Source organism: Chaetodon trifascialis, chromosome 19 (genome assembly GCF_039877785.1).
Source record: "Chaetodon trifascialis isolate fChaTrf1 chromosome 19, fChaTrf1.hap1, whole genome shotgun sequence".
Taxonomy (NCBI): Eukaryota; Metazoa; Chordata; class Actinopteri; order Chaetodontiformes; family Chaetodontidae; genus Chaetodon; species Chaetodon trifascialis.
This window is the reverse complement of record NC_092074.1, coordinates 17,071,399-17,085,396: the sequence shown is the minus strand read 5'-3', so window position 1 is coordinate 17,085,396 and position 13,998 is coordinate 17,071,399. Positions and strand designations below refer to the sequence as shown.

Below are 13,998 nucleotides of genomic sequence, written 5' to 3'. Positions count from 1 at the left end.
CATTTCACACATGTGCTCTTTGACAGATCTAGATTTCAGGCAGGTTTCCATTTTCTAGAAGTGTGTGTATGTCTGTGTGTTGTGATTGGCACTGAGAAGTAATTAACTACAGACTGATTGGCCTCTTTGTAAAGCTTTCCCACGCCCAATCGCATCCTCTTCCTGTCAAAGTTGAATGTTTGAACACACTAACCAGAGCACCTAAAACCTAGCTGAGTGTATGTAAAGTTCCTCATACATATACAGGATGGCCTGTGGCGAGCCGATACAGTTGAGGCGATGTAGTTAAGGCTTGCTGCTGGACAGTTGGACAATGGAGGAAACACATTGCAGCTTTTCTCATCAATGCAGCCTATTGTCAAGAGGTTACATAATGTGTCGCTCACACACAAAGCCTCGCTAAACATTGCACTGCTCATCTTTGGCGACCTTTCACAGGAGCAGTCTGAAACAGTATCTGTAATCAGGGCTTTAATCTCGGGCTTTGGTCTGATAAAAAGCATCTCACACCGTTCTCTTAGCTTTATTTAGACCTGCGGTAAAAATAGCCATAAACACAGCCTTACCGCACTATCATCTCGTAAGATTGTTAGGCGATTGTGTTATCAAGCAGTTGCTTTTTTACACATCGAGCAGGCACAGAGCTGCATTATGATTCATTTGGCTTCGTGTTTCTGGCCACCCGATGAATCAGTCTACACAGGAGGTGCAGTGTGAGCAGGAGCAGCATCTTCAGTCTGCGTCTACACAGGAAGCGCTCGGGCAAAGTGTTGGTGGCTTTGGCAGCTCGACGACTGCAGCACACATTCAGTGTTGTTACGCACACAAAACGGAGAAAGTATCGAGTGCTGCCAAAACGTGAGCGACCTACACTCATTACTGTGCCTGAACGCATCCCGTCTAGACACACTGAACACACTGAACCTGCTGCTGCTCTACTAACATGCATGCAATGTAAACCTAGCGTTCGCTCATTAGCTCTGCTTTGGTCTCCACCGACATCTGAAGGAAATCTGACTCTTTAGCAGTTAAATACTCCAGTGTGTTCACGAGCAAGCTTCCTGTCGCTGCAGCCAAAAACAATGAGAGCGTGAAAGTGCATCCAAACCGTAAAGATGAGCTGAAGCTCGATGATGATGATGATTCTCTGGGGGTTCATTACGATGCCACACATACATCAGTCCATTGACATTAATGAAATATTGATAGAGCTGCTTTAAATAAACTAAATCATCAAGCTTACAGGACAGTTACCATTAATCATCCTTTTTCATCCACTCGCATAAACATACTCTGTAAAGCTGTAATTGCTGCCACAATGGAATACAAGGAGCTCTTTAAGCAGAAAGAGCGGCAGACGAATCTTCTCATTAACATGAATGAAGCTGTTAAATCACTCAGAGTGTGAAGACATGAGATGAGGCTGATTCTGTTCTGTGGGGGAATTTTATTTAATTCCACGTATCACAAGATAATTATGCTGTGGACTGAATAGAAAAATGACAATATATGTGCATTTTGAAGCTTGAAAAAATATATATTTACATATCAGAGATCAGAGGAGTGATGTCCAACATTTCTTCCTTTTTAACAGTTTATTATCGTCAGTTAAACTGGGTTTAATGTTGTACTTCAGTCAGTGTTTTTAGCAGTTTTCTATGTACATTTTTCTGACGATTTGTCGTGTCTGTACATTGCAGAAACACGCTGGAAATATTTCAATATCACAAGAGACATCTGAGTGTTAGAAAAGTCTTTCAAGCTGCTTCAATAGAGCACAAAGCAGAGAAAAAACACTGCATGGACAAACTCACCGTTCAACCTTCTGTCAATATCCAACAGCTAGAAACAGTCAGCTCACATCAGTACAAGTAAAATCTTTAAAAAAAACAAAAACAAAAAGCTAAATTTGTGAAAGAGAGACACATTAAAGGGACGAAGAAACATTCAAATATCATGGAAATGTGGATCAGTGAGTTCAGGTTAAAATCAAAACATCAGACAGAACATTACATGTCTTCCTTTGCTAATTCAGCGTACTCTCATTATTATTGATATTATTATCGGCAGAGCAACCACAGAGCGTACAAAATATGCCGTGTACAGATATAACAAAGCTCACACACACACATAAACACACAATGAACCAGGACAGTTAAAGTGGAGTTAATGCCATCATAGCATTACAGGGAAAACCGCCGGCACCCTCTTTGTGCTCAGTAGCTGACCAGTGGATGTACTACACGTAAAAAAGACAACTGCAGGCTACAATCATGACAATAAAGAGCAAAAACCATCGAGTGAAAAGGAATTCACAAAAACATGATGAATGTTTTAGAGATGCAGAGAAAAATATCAACAGGATTCATTGTTGAAATTCTCTTTATATCCCACCAGTGATCAATAAATTGAATGCTCAGAAAATGAAAGCAGTAACTGTGGCTGTCGCAGGCCTGTAATCAGGTAATCATCCAATCGTTTAATTCGGCCCGCGCTCACGCTGCCCGTGCACTCGTCTTCCAAAGCTTCGCAGGTGTATTGCTGAAGCTATAGCAAGCTAAGAATGTCGATGAAAGTGCAGGCAATTTTCCCAATGCTAACATGCAGCCTGACTGCTGTGAGCACGAACAAAAGCCATGTTCAGTGTTTACATTGGTTACGATAATGTGTCGGACACGGTCAGTGATCATAACCATGCGCAGACAGCAGCAGCAGGCAGGTGGTGCACGTTCAGGCGTTTTAGCTTTTGAGAGGACGGGATGTTTTTTGGTTGGATGCTTTCAAAGTCTAGCTCAGTCTTGCTGGTTTCTCCAGCGTTACCAACCCCAGCTTTAAAACTGATCTTAGTACTCTCACACACTGTGCCCAGTGAAACCAGGGAATGGTGAGTACTTCAGTGAGTGAAGTAACTGTTTACAATGACAGATAATTCAGGTGTATGAGAAAGGAGATTATGAGTGAGCCGGTGTAAGAGGAGTGAGTGCAGGATGGGTGAATGGAACGGTGAAGGACCAGGCTTTTTGGTTGCTCTCTGTCCTCGGTTTAACCATTTAAATCATAGCTCTTACCTGCCTTAACAGTGACAGACATATAGGTTCATATAGAGACAGACGGGGAGTCTTTGGTAGGTTTATTGTTCAAGATGGGGGGGGTGTTCTTCGACCCCCAGCAGACGTACACCTGCCTGCTGAGGACGCGGTTGCTGCTGGTGTGCGTTGCTTTGCCTTTGCCCTTGCTGAAAGTTCTGTCCTGAGACAAACCAAAGCTCTTCTTTTGAACGCAGCCTCTTTCCTGGAGCTGAATGTGGATGGGATGGGATGGGGCTTGGTGACCCATGCTGATGTGGACCCCCACTCGGTTCCCTCCCAGCTTGGGCCAGAAAGAGAGGAGCAGGCGGCGGAACTCCTGCTGGAAAGTCTTGTTGAAGTAGAAGTAGATGAAGGGGTTGTAGATGTGGGAGCTTTTGGCGAAGAGTGCGGGGAACACAAAGCCCTCAGGGGCCATGTACCAGTTCTCCTTGTGGAAAATGAAGAGGAAGGACACAACGGCGTACGGGGCCCAGGCAATCACAAAACCCAGGCTGATGCAGAAAAACATCTGGAAGAGGAAGATTTGAGAGTGTCACACTGGAAAAACCTCAGTGCTGAACACTCTGTTCTCTTATGATGAAGACACACTACTAACAGAGAGGCGCGGTCACACGGAGCATGTTTCCTGGGAGACTGTCCTCTTTAGAAAAACACAAGAATAAGAAAGTCAATATTTACCTGGAATAATGGCTGTTCTCTCAGAACATCAGTCACATATTCAAAGCACTTAAAATGACATTTATTTTCAGCAGCAAAGCAGGAAATGTGCTGTTTCACAGCTCTAAATAACCTTTTAAGCAGAAGCACGAAGCTGCCTGACTTCACATCTCAGATGTGTTTTTTGTCATGTGATTTCTAAGCATATTTATAGATGTTTACACACAATATACATCCATGATACTTCTATCAATGGAAAGATTGTGTTGCATTGATTCCAGATAGGTGTATATAATGCCTGTACGGTCAGATTTGACTTAATTACGAGCACAAGGCAAAGTTGTGTGACAGCTGAAAGGCTTCTGATGTGACTCAGACTTGACCTTGAGGTTTAGAAATGAACCAAAACTGTTGTCGCACTGACACTAGAGCTCTGTTTAAGTCATCTGGGGAAAGTCCAAGCCGTCAGAACAAGTCTCTAACCCAGTCTCACAAATCTTTGTATTAAGATTTTACCAAGTCTTTATGAAGAAATATCTCAAGTAGGTATGTTTTAGAGCCGTTAAATCTGAGGTCCTCATCGATGTGGCTTAACATAAAGATTTCAGAGGTACTCCCACAGGTGTTCGACAAAAACCCACAACGTACTGTATGGTTTTTAAGGTCTGTTCACTCACCACAGACAGTCGCTTTTCAGCGTATCGCAGGTTGTTGGGGATGCCTCTCGCAGACAGCGAGTAGGAGAAGCGGGACACCTTGTAGAGGATCCGACACTGGGACACCACAATGAGGAGGACGGGAACCAGCGTGAAGCAGGCGAAGGAGCAGATGACGTAGAAGGCATCCTTGGCTGAGGTATGATAACCCCTCCAGGCGATGGTGCAGGACAGTCCATAAGGCTCAGGGACGTACTCGCCCCAGCCAAACAGAGGGAAGCTAGACCACACCGTGGCCACGAGCCAGATGCCGCCGCACACTATCCGGCTGTTTGCTCCCTCCAACCACACAGCTGTAAAGAGGAGCAACACCTGTTTTTAGCTCTGTTATAACCTCTGTTAGGTGCAGGACTACTTCTTGAAGGGCAACAGTACCGGAAATTGATGTGACAGCCCTCATCAACATATTTAACACATTTTGAAGGAGAAAATGTTGATGAAACAGCAAATTGAGAAAAAGTTTCACAATTTTTTTTTTTAGCATCTCTTCAAGTGCCATCAAAGTCCTCAAAAAGTCAACAACCAATCCACAACAGCTGCCCTCACCATAAACCAAGCTGTAGCAGGTCTTCAGGTAGCGGATGATGCTGATGGCGGCGATGGTGAACATGCCGCACAGGCCAAAGATGTAGCAGCCGAGGCCGTAGTACACACACGTGATGTCTTCTCCCAGCCACGCGTGGTGAAAGGAGGACAGGATGGAGAGCGGGTAGAAGCAGATGCAGCAGAGGAAGTCGACCACGGCCAGGTTGACGCACAGCAGCTCAGAGCCCGCCATCTTCTTCCTCCTGCGGTAGCAAATCACCAGAACCAGCCCATTGCCCAGAACGGAGAGCAGAACTGGACAACGGGACAGAGGAGAACCACAAAACATTGTTTTTGTCTCAAATGATGCTGCGTTTTAGCATCGTTCAGCCCTTTGTTTTGGTTCTGTTTCACTCTTACCAATTTATTTTATGAAACACTATAAACCTGCTGTACACGACCTGATCAGGACCAAACAGCAAGCAGTCACTGCTAGCGACTAGCTAGTGAACGTAGTGGAGGATTTAGCTGCTGGAGAGTCAGATATTTACCTCAGGAGTTAAGGAAGACCGAAAACAGAGCTGAAAAGAAACTGAACACTGGACTTAAATTCATCACATGGCCAGAAACACAACTGCAAATGAATGACAGTGTTGCTTCGTATCTGCTGGAATTTGTCTGCGAACAAGCTCGCCTAAAAGCTGATGCCGTGTCAGCGTTCACAGCTTGTTTCTACCTCCCTCAGGCGGCTACAGATCCAGTTATTACAGGTCCAAGCTCCATGAAGAAATACAGTTTCTGAGTTAGCTGTTGACATATTTGACACACAGTCAGTGACGCATGATGGATGAGAACACCTGCAGTGCATTTGACGCTCCCAATCCGACCTTGCTCAGCATCTCTCTGATGATCACTTTCAAGCTTCCATCGCAGAAAGGACGCACAAAGTTTGGCTGTCAGGTTTGACCACAGCCAAGAAGACTACAATGCATCTCCAGACCTTGATATCAATCATGCAAAGCAGCAATGTTCATGTATCACTGCAGAAATACAGACGGATTCGGCTTCCTTTCACCATTATTACATCAAGATAAGCCGTTATTGATGCTAATTCTCACGTGAGGACACGGTGAGATGATTTCATTAAAGGAGCTCCAGTCAAAGCTCATATGAATGAAAAAAATACATAAAACATGATGTAAATAATTGTTTATCTCATGTTTTAACTTGAGGAAGGTTACAGTCTCCTCCACACAGAGCTGAGGTTTCTGTGTGCTGCGATTCCATTGCACTTGGTCACATTTTGCTTTTATTGATATGCATCAGCTCAACATTTAAAAACAGGTGGATGGAGCTAAAAGTGCGGAGAGATTTAGAAAAAGATTTGGCCTGGCGAGTACTTGTTTCAATATGAGCAAACTTTAAATGAATAGCCTGAGAAGACAAAGATTTAAAAATATACTGGCTGTTCAAGGAGTCACAGACAAGAGAGGCAACAGGCACAATCACTGGTAAATTAACTTAAATTAGGTACATCACAGACACACAGACTGCAATGTAAGCGCCGCAAAACAGACACTCAAGGCTCCGTCTGATTACTCCTACTCCTGGGTGTTTGATTGCCAGACACTGAGCAGGATGTCTCTGAAGCCAAATGAAGCCGATTAGTTAAAAAGTCAAAAAAGTGACCTATAATTAGTAGTCACCTATAATTGAAAGAAAAAATAACTCCCTAGCTACATGTTGCACATCAACATCATTAAAAATATTAAATTAGCAGCTTTAAAGGGACATTCAGCCTCTCTGTTCTCTTACTTTTTCTTAAAATAAGTGATAAAACCTGCCAGCTGTGAAAGTGTTTTGATATTTAGTTTTGGCAGAAAACAACATCTAATATTTTTCTCATCGAGGACAGTCTTAGGACGTCTTCAGGTGAGACAGAAACGCACAGATGGTCACACATACCGACGCAGAGGATGGTGAGTCCCACACATGTGTCAGCAGCAGGGGTCAGTTTGGAGGTGAACACAGAGGCGGTCTGGTTGTCGTGAGAGGAGTTCAGAGGCATTGGTGGAGCTTGTTCCTGATGTTGTTGCAGGAAAAATCCTTGACTTGTCTCTCCTTGCAAGATGTGTGCATGGAGGCTCACTTTTATGCAGGCGGATGTGTCACCATGGTAACTTAAAGCACGGGCTAACAAGCTCCTTTAAAAGCTCGGAGGCGCCCGCAGTCTGGTGCAGAAGGTTCAGCTGAAGTGTCGGAAGGAAAGGTGTGATTCCGGCTCCTCCGGCGTCTGTAGGGAGTCCCAGAGGTGACAAACCTCCCACCCGATGAGTGACACTGAAACGAATGCTGAATGCTCCAATAACGAGTCGAGCCAGTCAAATTAACTGTGAAACACTTACTGTCTCTTACCTCCAGGGGGTTGAATTACATTTACTTTTTTTTAAATTTCATAATTTTTAAAAAAAATTTTGTATAATAATATATGTATCTATTTTCAGTTTTGCACTGAAAAAAATGGTAATAAATCTCCTTTTTACAGAAAGAAACAAAAGACAAAATGCACTATAGTAAATTTAATACTTATACTGCATCTCATGTACACAGTATGGAGTAACACTCAATGCTTGAATGATGAGTTCAACCAATCACATAAATTGTGAAAGAATTAGAATTTTTTTTTTTCAATCTTATATACATTTCATTTAATATTCTATATGTATTCTTTTTCTTCTTCTTCTTCTTCTTCTTCTTCTTTTTTACACAGCTATGACCAAACTGCCTCCCTCATCCTTTGGGAGTTGAAACACAATTTCACTTCACATTATCCTTAACATTCCCTCATGAATTAGATCCATAGACCTTTTCCCCATTGAGTTGAAAAGCACAGGTGGAACAGGTGGAGTAGACAACATGAATGGTTGCTATGTTGCAGCTATTACTGCGAGGCAACACAACAACTGATTATGTTAACAGTGCTTGACAAGCCACATGTCTGCTGTGAAGAAGGTCTTTTCAGATTTAGCTTTGTTGATTGAGTGGTTAAAATGGTTTATTGGACATGTTGAAACATGTGACAAATCCCATTTAAATTACACATACTACAAAGCAAATAATCAGTGAACGCCAGTGGTCCCGTCCTAAGAAACAATGGGCTTTAATGACAGTTCTGTCACTAAATAAGCTTTAATTAGTAATCATTATTATCAATCATTAGGAGAGCTTTCATTACTGCTCTGTCATTCGTATTTTTAAATCACTCTGCAGTATAATTTGTCTGCTGCCTCTTCAGATCAGCTCACGGCTGATTGTTCTGAAGAGCACTGCTTATTCTGTTTCCGGTTGACGTGATTACATGATGCTGCAATTCTGCATTTGGGTAAACAAGTGACCATATCCATACAATACATCCTACTGTATGATACTGTCCTGTACCACACTGTACTATATTATACAGTACCATACAATTCTATATGATACTGTGCTTTAATGTTTAATGTAATGTTTTAATGTAACATCTAAGCTTTTTCCACCGTGACGAGTCAAAATGTCTGCTGTACTAAACTATACTGTACTGTACTCCACTCTACTACACAGCCATAATGTGCTGCACTGTACTACGCTACATTATACTTGTGTTCCTCCTTTCTTACCTCATTACTCATCTCATGACCCTCAGGTGGGCCTGACCCGCATGTTGAGAACCACTGGAGTGAAATACCAACAGTGACAGAATGTAGTTAAAAATCGCTCCGCCTCCACCAGCTACAACAGCAAGATGCTGCTCATACACTGATTAACTCACGATGTCATGAAGTATATGATCATATACAGCATCAGCCAGAGGGAGTACTCTTGTTACTTAAAGTACATTCAGCTGACAATTCTTCTGTTCTTTTATTTAAGTAGGATTTTGAAAGCAGGACTTTTACCTGTAATGGTGTATTTTTTACACTTTCTTTTTTCTCTCTTGCAGAAGAGATCTTGATCTAAAGCAGACCTGAGCAAATAAAGATCATACACGCACATTATTAAACGGTAACAATTCAAAGAAATGTTACAGCTCTCCTATGAAGCCAGCAGCAATGCGGAGCTCGATGCCGGTGACGAAAGAAAAATCACCTTGCACCATCTGTTGACCTCCACACTGTACTACAACTCAACACACATTAGTGAGAGAGAAAAGGGAAAGAAGACACTGGTGTTTAGGCCTTGAGTAGAAAGATAAAGTCAACTTTATTTGACGGTGAAACCTAAATAAGATCTGCGATTACAAAACAGGTTCCCCACAGTTTTTTATTCACAGAGGTTGGAATGCAGTACTGACAGAAAGGCATCAGAAGAGACTGGACTGAAAAAAAAAATGAACTCAGAAGTAAAAGAGCAGACAGTCAGGTTCAGAGGGAACGCCATTCAATGTGAAGCAGTCATTCCTGTGATCTGTGGCAGTCAGACGTTCGTTCATCTATCAACTCCCAGTGTCGGAGCGTGGAAAAAAAAAAACCTTGTGAGCTTATAATAAAGTCTGGAGATGCAGGGAGTGAACAGGCATTGATGCGAACAATCACCTGTGAAAACAATTTTCTGGTGCTTTCCTTTTCTTGATATCACTACTTCATAATGAGCCTTGTTTGGATATAGAGATATATATAAAAAACTCACAATACACAAAACCAGCCTCTTGTGCATTGTAAAATACCAGACAAGTGGTAAGACAAGTCTGAGTCTCTGCTTTTCAGCTCCGACAGAAAACCACTTGCGTTCCTATGCGGCGACTGCACGTTCCTCGACCACAGAAACAAAGTACTGTACACAAAATCTTAAACGGAGTGGCATTTCCCTTTAAGTAGCCTCCAAACTAACATATACACACATACGCACTCAGCAAATGTACACACTCAAGTGCATCCTGCATCCCATCATAATCCATCTGCACAATGAAACACTCAAAAATATTTGCTTCCTCAATACTCTGGAAAAAAAAAAAAAAAAAAGTACTGTCGGTCTCATATGTTTTTATCTCTGAAATCGGCTTCTTTTAAAAGAACAGTTCAACATTTTGGGAAATGGAACTTTTATTTGTTTTCTTACTGAGAGTTTAATGAGATCGATACCACTCATGTCTGTATGCCAAGTATGAAGCTACAACAAGCAGTCAGTTAGCTTAGCTTAGCATAAAGACTGGAAAGGGAGGGAAACAGCTAGCCTGGCTGTGTACAAACAAAGCAAAATCTGCCTACAAACACCTGTTAAGCGGACTGACATGTTTTTCGTAATCAGTATCAGCATTGCAGTGTAAAAACAAAAGTTCAGAAATAGTCCAGAGTGCAACCTCCCCAAAAGTGATGATTCAGACAGAAAAGGGCCTTACAAACAACGCTATGGGCGACTGGTGGTGAGGCTGTGTTGTTAAAGGTGCCAGTGAGACAATGAAGCACGATCCAGGATGTTGAAATAACAGATTAATGCATTTAAAAGCTTAGCAGACGCCAAAACACTGCACAACCGTTTGTAGCACTCACATACAGGATTTTACAACTTCTACAATGGTTTTATCTTTGGTCACGGCGGTCGTGAGGTAAACAGAAGAAATACAGCGCCCACATTACAAAGAGATCACCAGGAATGTGAGCTCGCGTGTGTGATTGGCCAAGGCAGCGCCGTGGTGGGCGGGCTCTAATGTTGCCGCAGGGCTCAAATCGACCTGAACGTGGCTTTAAACAGAGCCAGGCGAGCGCAGTTTTTAAGTTAACTTAAGCTAACAGCTAGCTGGCTGTAGCTTCATATTCACTGTGCAGACATGAGTGGCATCAATCTTCTCATCTAACTCTCAGCAACAAAGCTGATGAGTCAACTTCCCAAAGTATGAAACCATGCGTTTAATTCCAGTCAGGCTGAAAAACGGTTCATTCTTTGAAAGCCCTCTTCTCAATACTTTAGTGTAATTAATCTTAGAAACGCAGGTGTGTTACAACTATTAGCTTCACGTTTTCACCCGGATAAGAAAATATTTACCAACACCTGAAACACAAAAATAATCTCACAAACATGACACTTACTCTTAATTGTGAACCAGATTTAACTTCATAGTCCAAAGCAGAGTCACTTCCAGAGATATCAGTCCACATCTGGGATTATTACTCTTTAGATTTACCTTTTTTGGCCACGCGCCTCCCATTCTGTCTCCAATGGGAAGTAACTGTCCTCTTGAGTCTTCTGCTCCTGATAACAGCCCTTTTTCTTTACAACAATGGACACTGAATGTCTAGCTATGGATCTGGTCCCATCTGCCCCAAATACTCCCAAAGTCCGCAGTTCCCTTCTTCCTTAAGTGTTGGCAGCAACAAGGAAAAGCACATTAAAAAATAGACATCTTTAAATAGCTATTCAGCTCGTCTAAGTGCAGCACAATCGGAAACATTAAATTCAAGTCATAATTATTTTCTCCCCTCCCATGTATCATACAATCATTTTCAGTTAAGAAACTAAATGTGAAAGGATACATCTTTGATCAGACAAATAAACAATATACTGCAGCCACACTGTAACATCCAAAAATAGTCTTAAGTTGAAATATAGATTTTTTTTCTGCCAAAGAAATGCTGGCGTTCTAAGTCACTCTAACTAGATTTAATATACTGTTGAGGTGTAATTTGTGTTTTTCTCTCTCTGTTAATCCTCTCCTGACAGTCCTGAACGTCACGTCAAACCATCACGGAATAAAAAACTCGACGTCCGCTGTCATTTGGCACATGAGGCGCTCTCACTGGCTGCCGCGCTGACATCAGGCTCGCTGTTGTCTGCGTCTACGCTCTTGTCCTGGGTGTCGTTACTATTACTGTTGTTGTTGTTGTTGTTATTCTGGACACTCGGGAGCCTGTGGCTGTTGTTCTGGACCAGAGTGGAGCTGCTGAGCTTCAACTCCTCCAGCTTCTTCCACAGCTCGTCCCTCTCCTGCTCCTTCTTCTTCTCCCTGTGAAGGCCACGTTTTAACAACGTAAGTATAAAGTGGTGCATAAAACTTTTACAAAACCAGCCTGTGGGGGCCACCTGACTTCAGCTGTACCTTTATAGTAAAGGCCAGAGGGATCAAATTGAATATTACTCAATTCACTCTTAAAAGAGAAAAATTCCATCCTAGAGCAAAATAACGCTGATTAAAAACTCATAGCTTGCATTCTGATAGTTAAAAGCACCTTTCCCTTAAATCTTTTAAGGAGGTATCAGACTCCTTCACTTGTTGGAAAAGTGTTAATGATTTAATTTAAATGGACTTAATCAGATGTGAGACAGACCTTGACTGGTGTCAGTCTGTGCTAAATTGCTAAATGCTAAAATTGCCTGCATGTATGTAGCATTTTTCTAGTCTTGCCGACCACTCAAAGCACGCACACACACACACACACACACACACACACACACACACACACACACACACACACACACACACACACACACACACACACACACACACACACACACACACACACACACACACACACACACACACACACACACACACACACACACACACACGCCGTGGTGCCACTAGGAGCTCATCGTGCGCATCATGAGCATTCACAGTCACTGTGGACATTTGCTTAACTACAGTAGAGTTTTCACTGAAAACAATTTGTGTTATAAAAATATAGAATAAAGCATTACATATTCATCTGTTTTCACTCCTTTCAGGGTCATTGTAAGTGACACTAGTAACCTCATTAACATCTGGATTGCAAGGTGAAATTGAAATGACATGTCTGAACGGTAGAAAACCAGCAGCACTTCGTACCCTGAGGGGCAGGATTGAGAGATTGCACTGATTCATTCTTTCAGGGAGACGCTAATGAAGTGAAGAGGACAAACTGGTTCTGTGGCCTCAGGGTCAGAGACTGAAACTGGCCCAGCAGATGATGACTATGATTTACGGCCCATGTTTCATACTCTGGAAGTGTCTGTTACTGACCGCTGCCTGTCTGCTTTATAGGAGGAGGTCAGCTCATCGAACAGAGTGCAGTTCATCTCCATCAGCGTCTTCAGGACGTTGTAGACCAGAGCGACGATTGTCCTGCAACACAGCAGAGATACTCCAGCATCAGTAACACAGCTGGTCAGACTTTTTTAAGAAATCAGAGTTACGAGCTGACAAGCAAACGTCTTAATGTCTCTCTGTATGCAGCGATTAAATGAATGACACTGTGTTCAGAGGTTTGTCTCACTTTTCTGTCCAAGGAAACGGTAAATGATGAGGCGCTGTGTCATCACGGTGGCGTCTGTATGTCTGTCTGTAATGTGTGTGTGTAAACACAGTGTGAAGAGCAGCACATGACGGCGGCTTCAAACACACACAGCTGGATGTTTAGGAACCGTACACAGAGTTCACGCTCAACATGTCCACTGGCTAAGGATTCACATGTGGTTGAAAGTGTGAATCAATAAGTGGACTTTGAGCTCAGTTTCTATTCATCAAACAGTTTCTTTATAACGCTGAAGATCAGAGTACCTCTGGAGTTACCATGGCAACTTAGCTAAGCATGTGTAACTGTATGTGAATGATATTAAGTTCGCTGGACAGCTTGGCTGAAACCGCCCTCTCTGGACTCGAGTACTTACGGATTCCAGTGCTCTTTGGAGATTCTGTACAGGCTACCGAACACGATGGGAAGGATCTTGTCGATGTTCTCCTCGATGAGGCTAAGGATGTACTCGTTATTCCAGAAGTACAGCGCTCGCTCTGCTACCTGCGAAGACAGAGACGGAAAACAGTGACACAGTCTCCCCATGAGGCTGACTGAGAGGGGTTGAGCTGCTTAATGACGAACGCCTCTTTGATTTTCTTCAGTCATGAAAAGGTTCGGATGAGGAGAACAAAAGCCCCTTTCAGACGTGCGTCATGTAGCGTGAATGTGATGGAATTTCACTTCAGACGTCATGTCTGGGTAAATGAACGTGGAAGTGATGACAGCAAAATCCAAGGAAACACACTCATTTGCCAGTTTATTGGCAAC

At 42.7% G+C, this 13,998-nt stretch overlaps 2 protein-coding genes across 2 annotated transcripts in view; both read right to left on the bottom strand.

The window, feature by feature from the left end:
- Positions 1-3,096: 3,096 nt before the first annotated feature.
- opn8c (opsin 8, group member c) lies at positions 3,097-7,055 on the bottom strand. The gene is made up of 4 exons (XM_070988086.1): positions 6,953-7,055; positions 5,009-5,302; positions 4,424-4,755; positions 3,097-3,597 (listed from the first exon to the last, which is right to left on the bottom strand). The coding sequence occupies exons 1-4, from the start codon at positions 7,053-7,055 to the stop codon at positions 3,097-3,099; spliced, it is 1,230 nt and encodes a 409-aa protein (XP_070844187.1).
- A 2,139-nt stretch (positions 7,056-9,194) lies between these two features.
- Positions 9,195-13,998, bottom strand: part of ppp2r5a (protein phosphatase 2, regulatory subunit B', alpha isoform) — a 38,693-nt gene continuing 33,889 nt past the window's right edge. The window contains exons 11-13 of the mRNA XM_070987156.1: positions 13,604-13,731; positions 12,957-13,058; positions 9,195-11,963 (exon numbers count right to left, since the gene is read on the bottom strand). Of these exons, the coding sequence (XP_070843257.1) occupies positions 11,732-11,963; positions 12,957-13,058; positions 13,604-13,731 (462 nt within the window). The 3' untranslated portion in view covers positions 9,195-11,731. The remainder of the gene's footprint in view (positions 11,964-12,956; positions 13,059-13,603; positions 13,732-13,998) is intronic.

Bases quoted from the DNA above. Each gene is read 5' to 3' on its own strand.
- opn8c (XM_070988086.1), bottom strand. From the start codon at position 7,055: ATGCCTCTGAACTCCTCTCACGACAACCAGACCGCCTCTGTGTTCACC. The intron at 4,756-5,008 runs GTGAGGGCAGCT...TCCTCTTTACAG, and splicing joins CTGCTACAGCTTGGTTTATG to CTGTGTGGTTGGAGGGAGCA. The intron at 3,598-4,423 runs GTGAGTGAACAG...TTCCTCTTCCAG, and splicing joins CTGAAAAGCGACTGTCTGTG to ATGTTTTTCTGCATCAGCCT.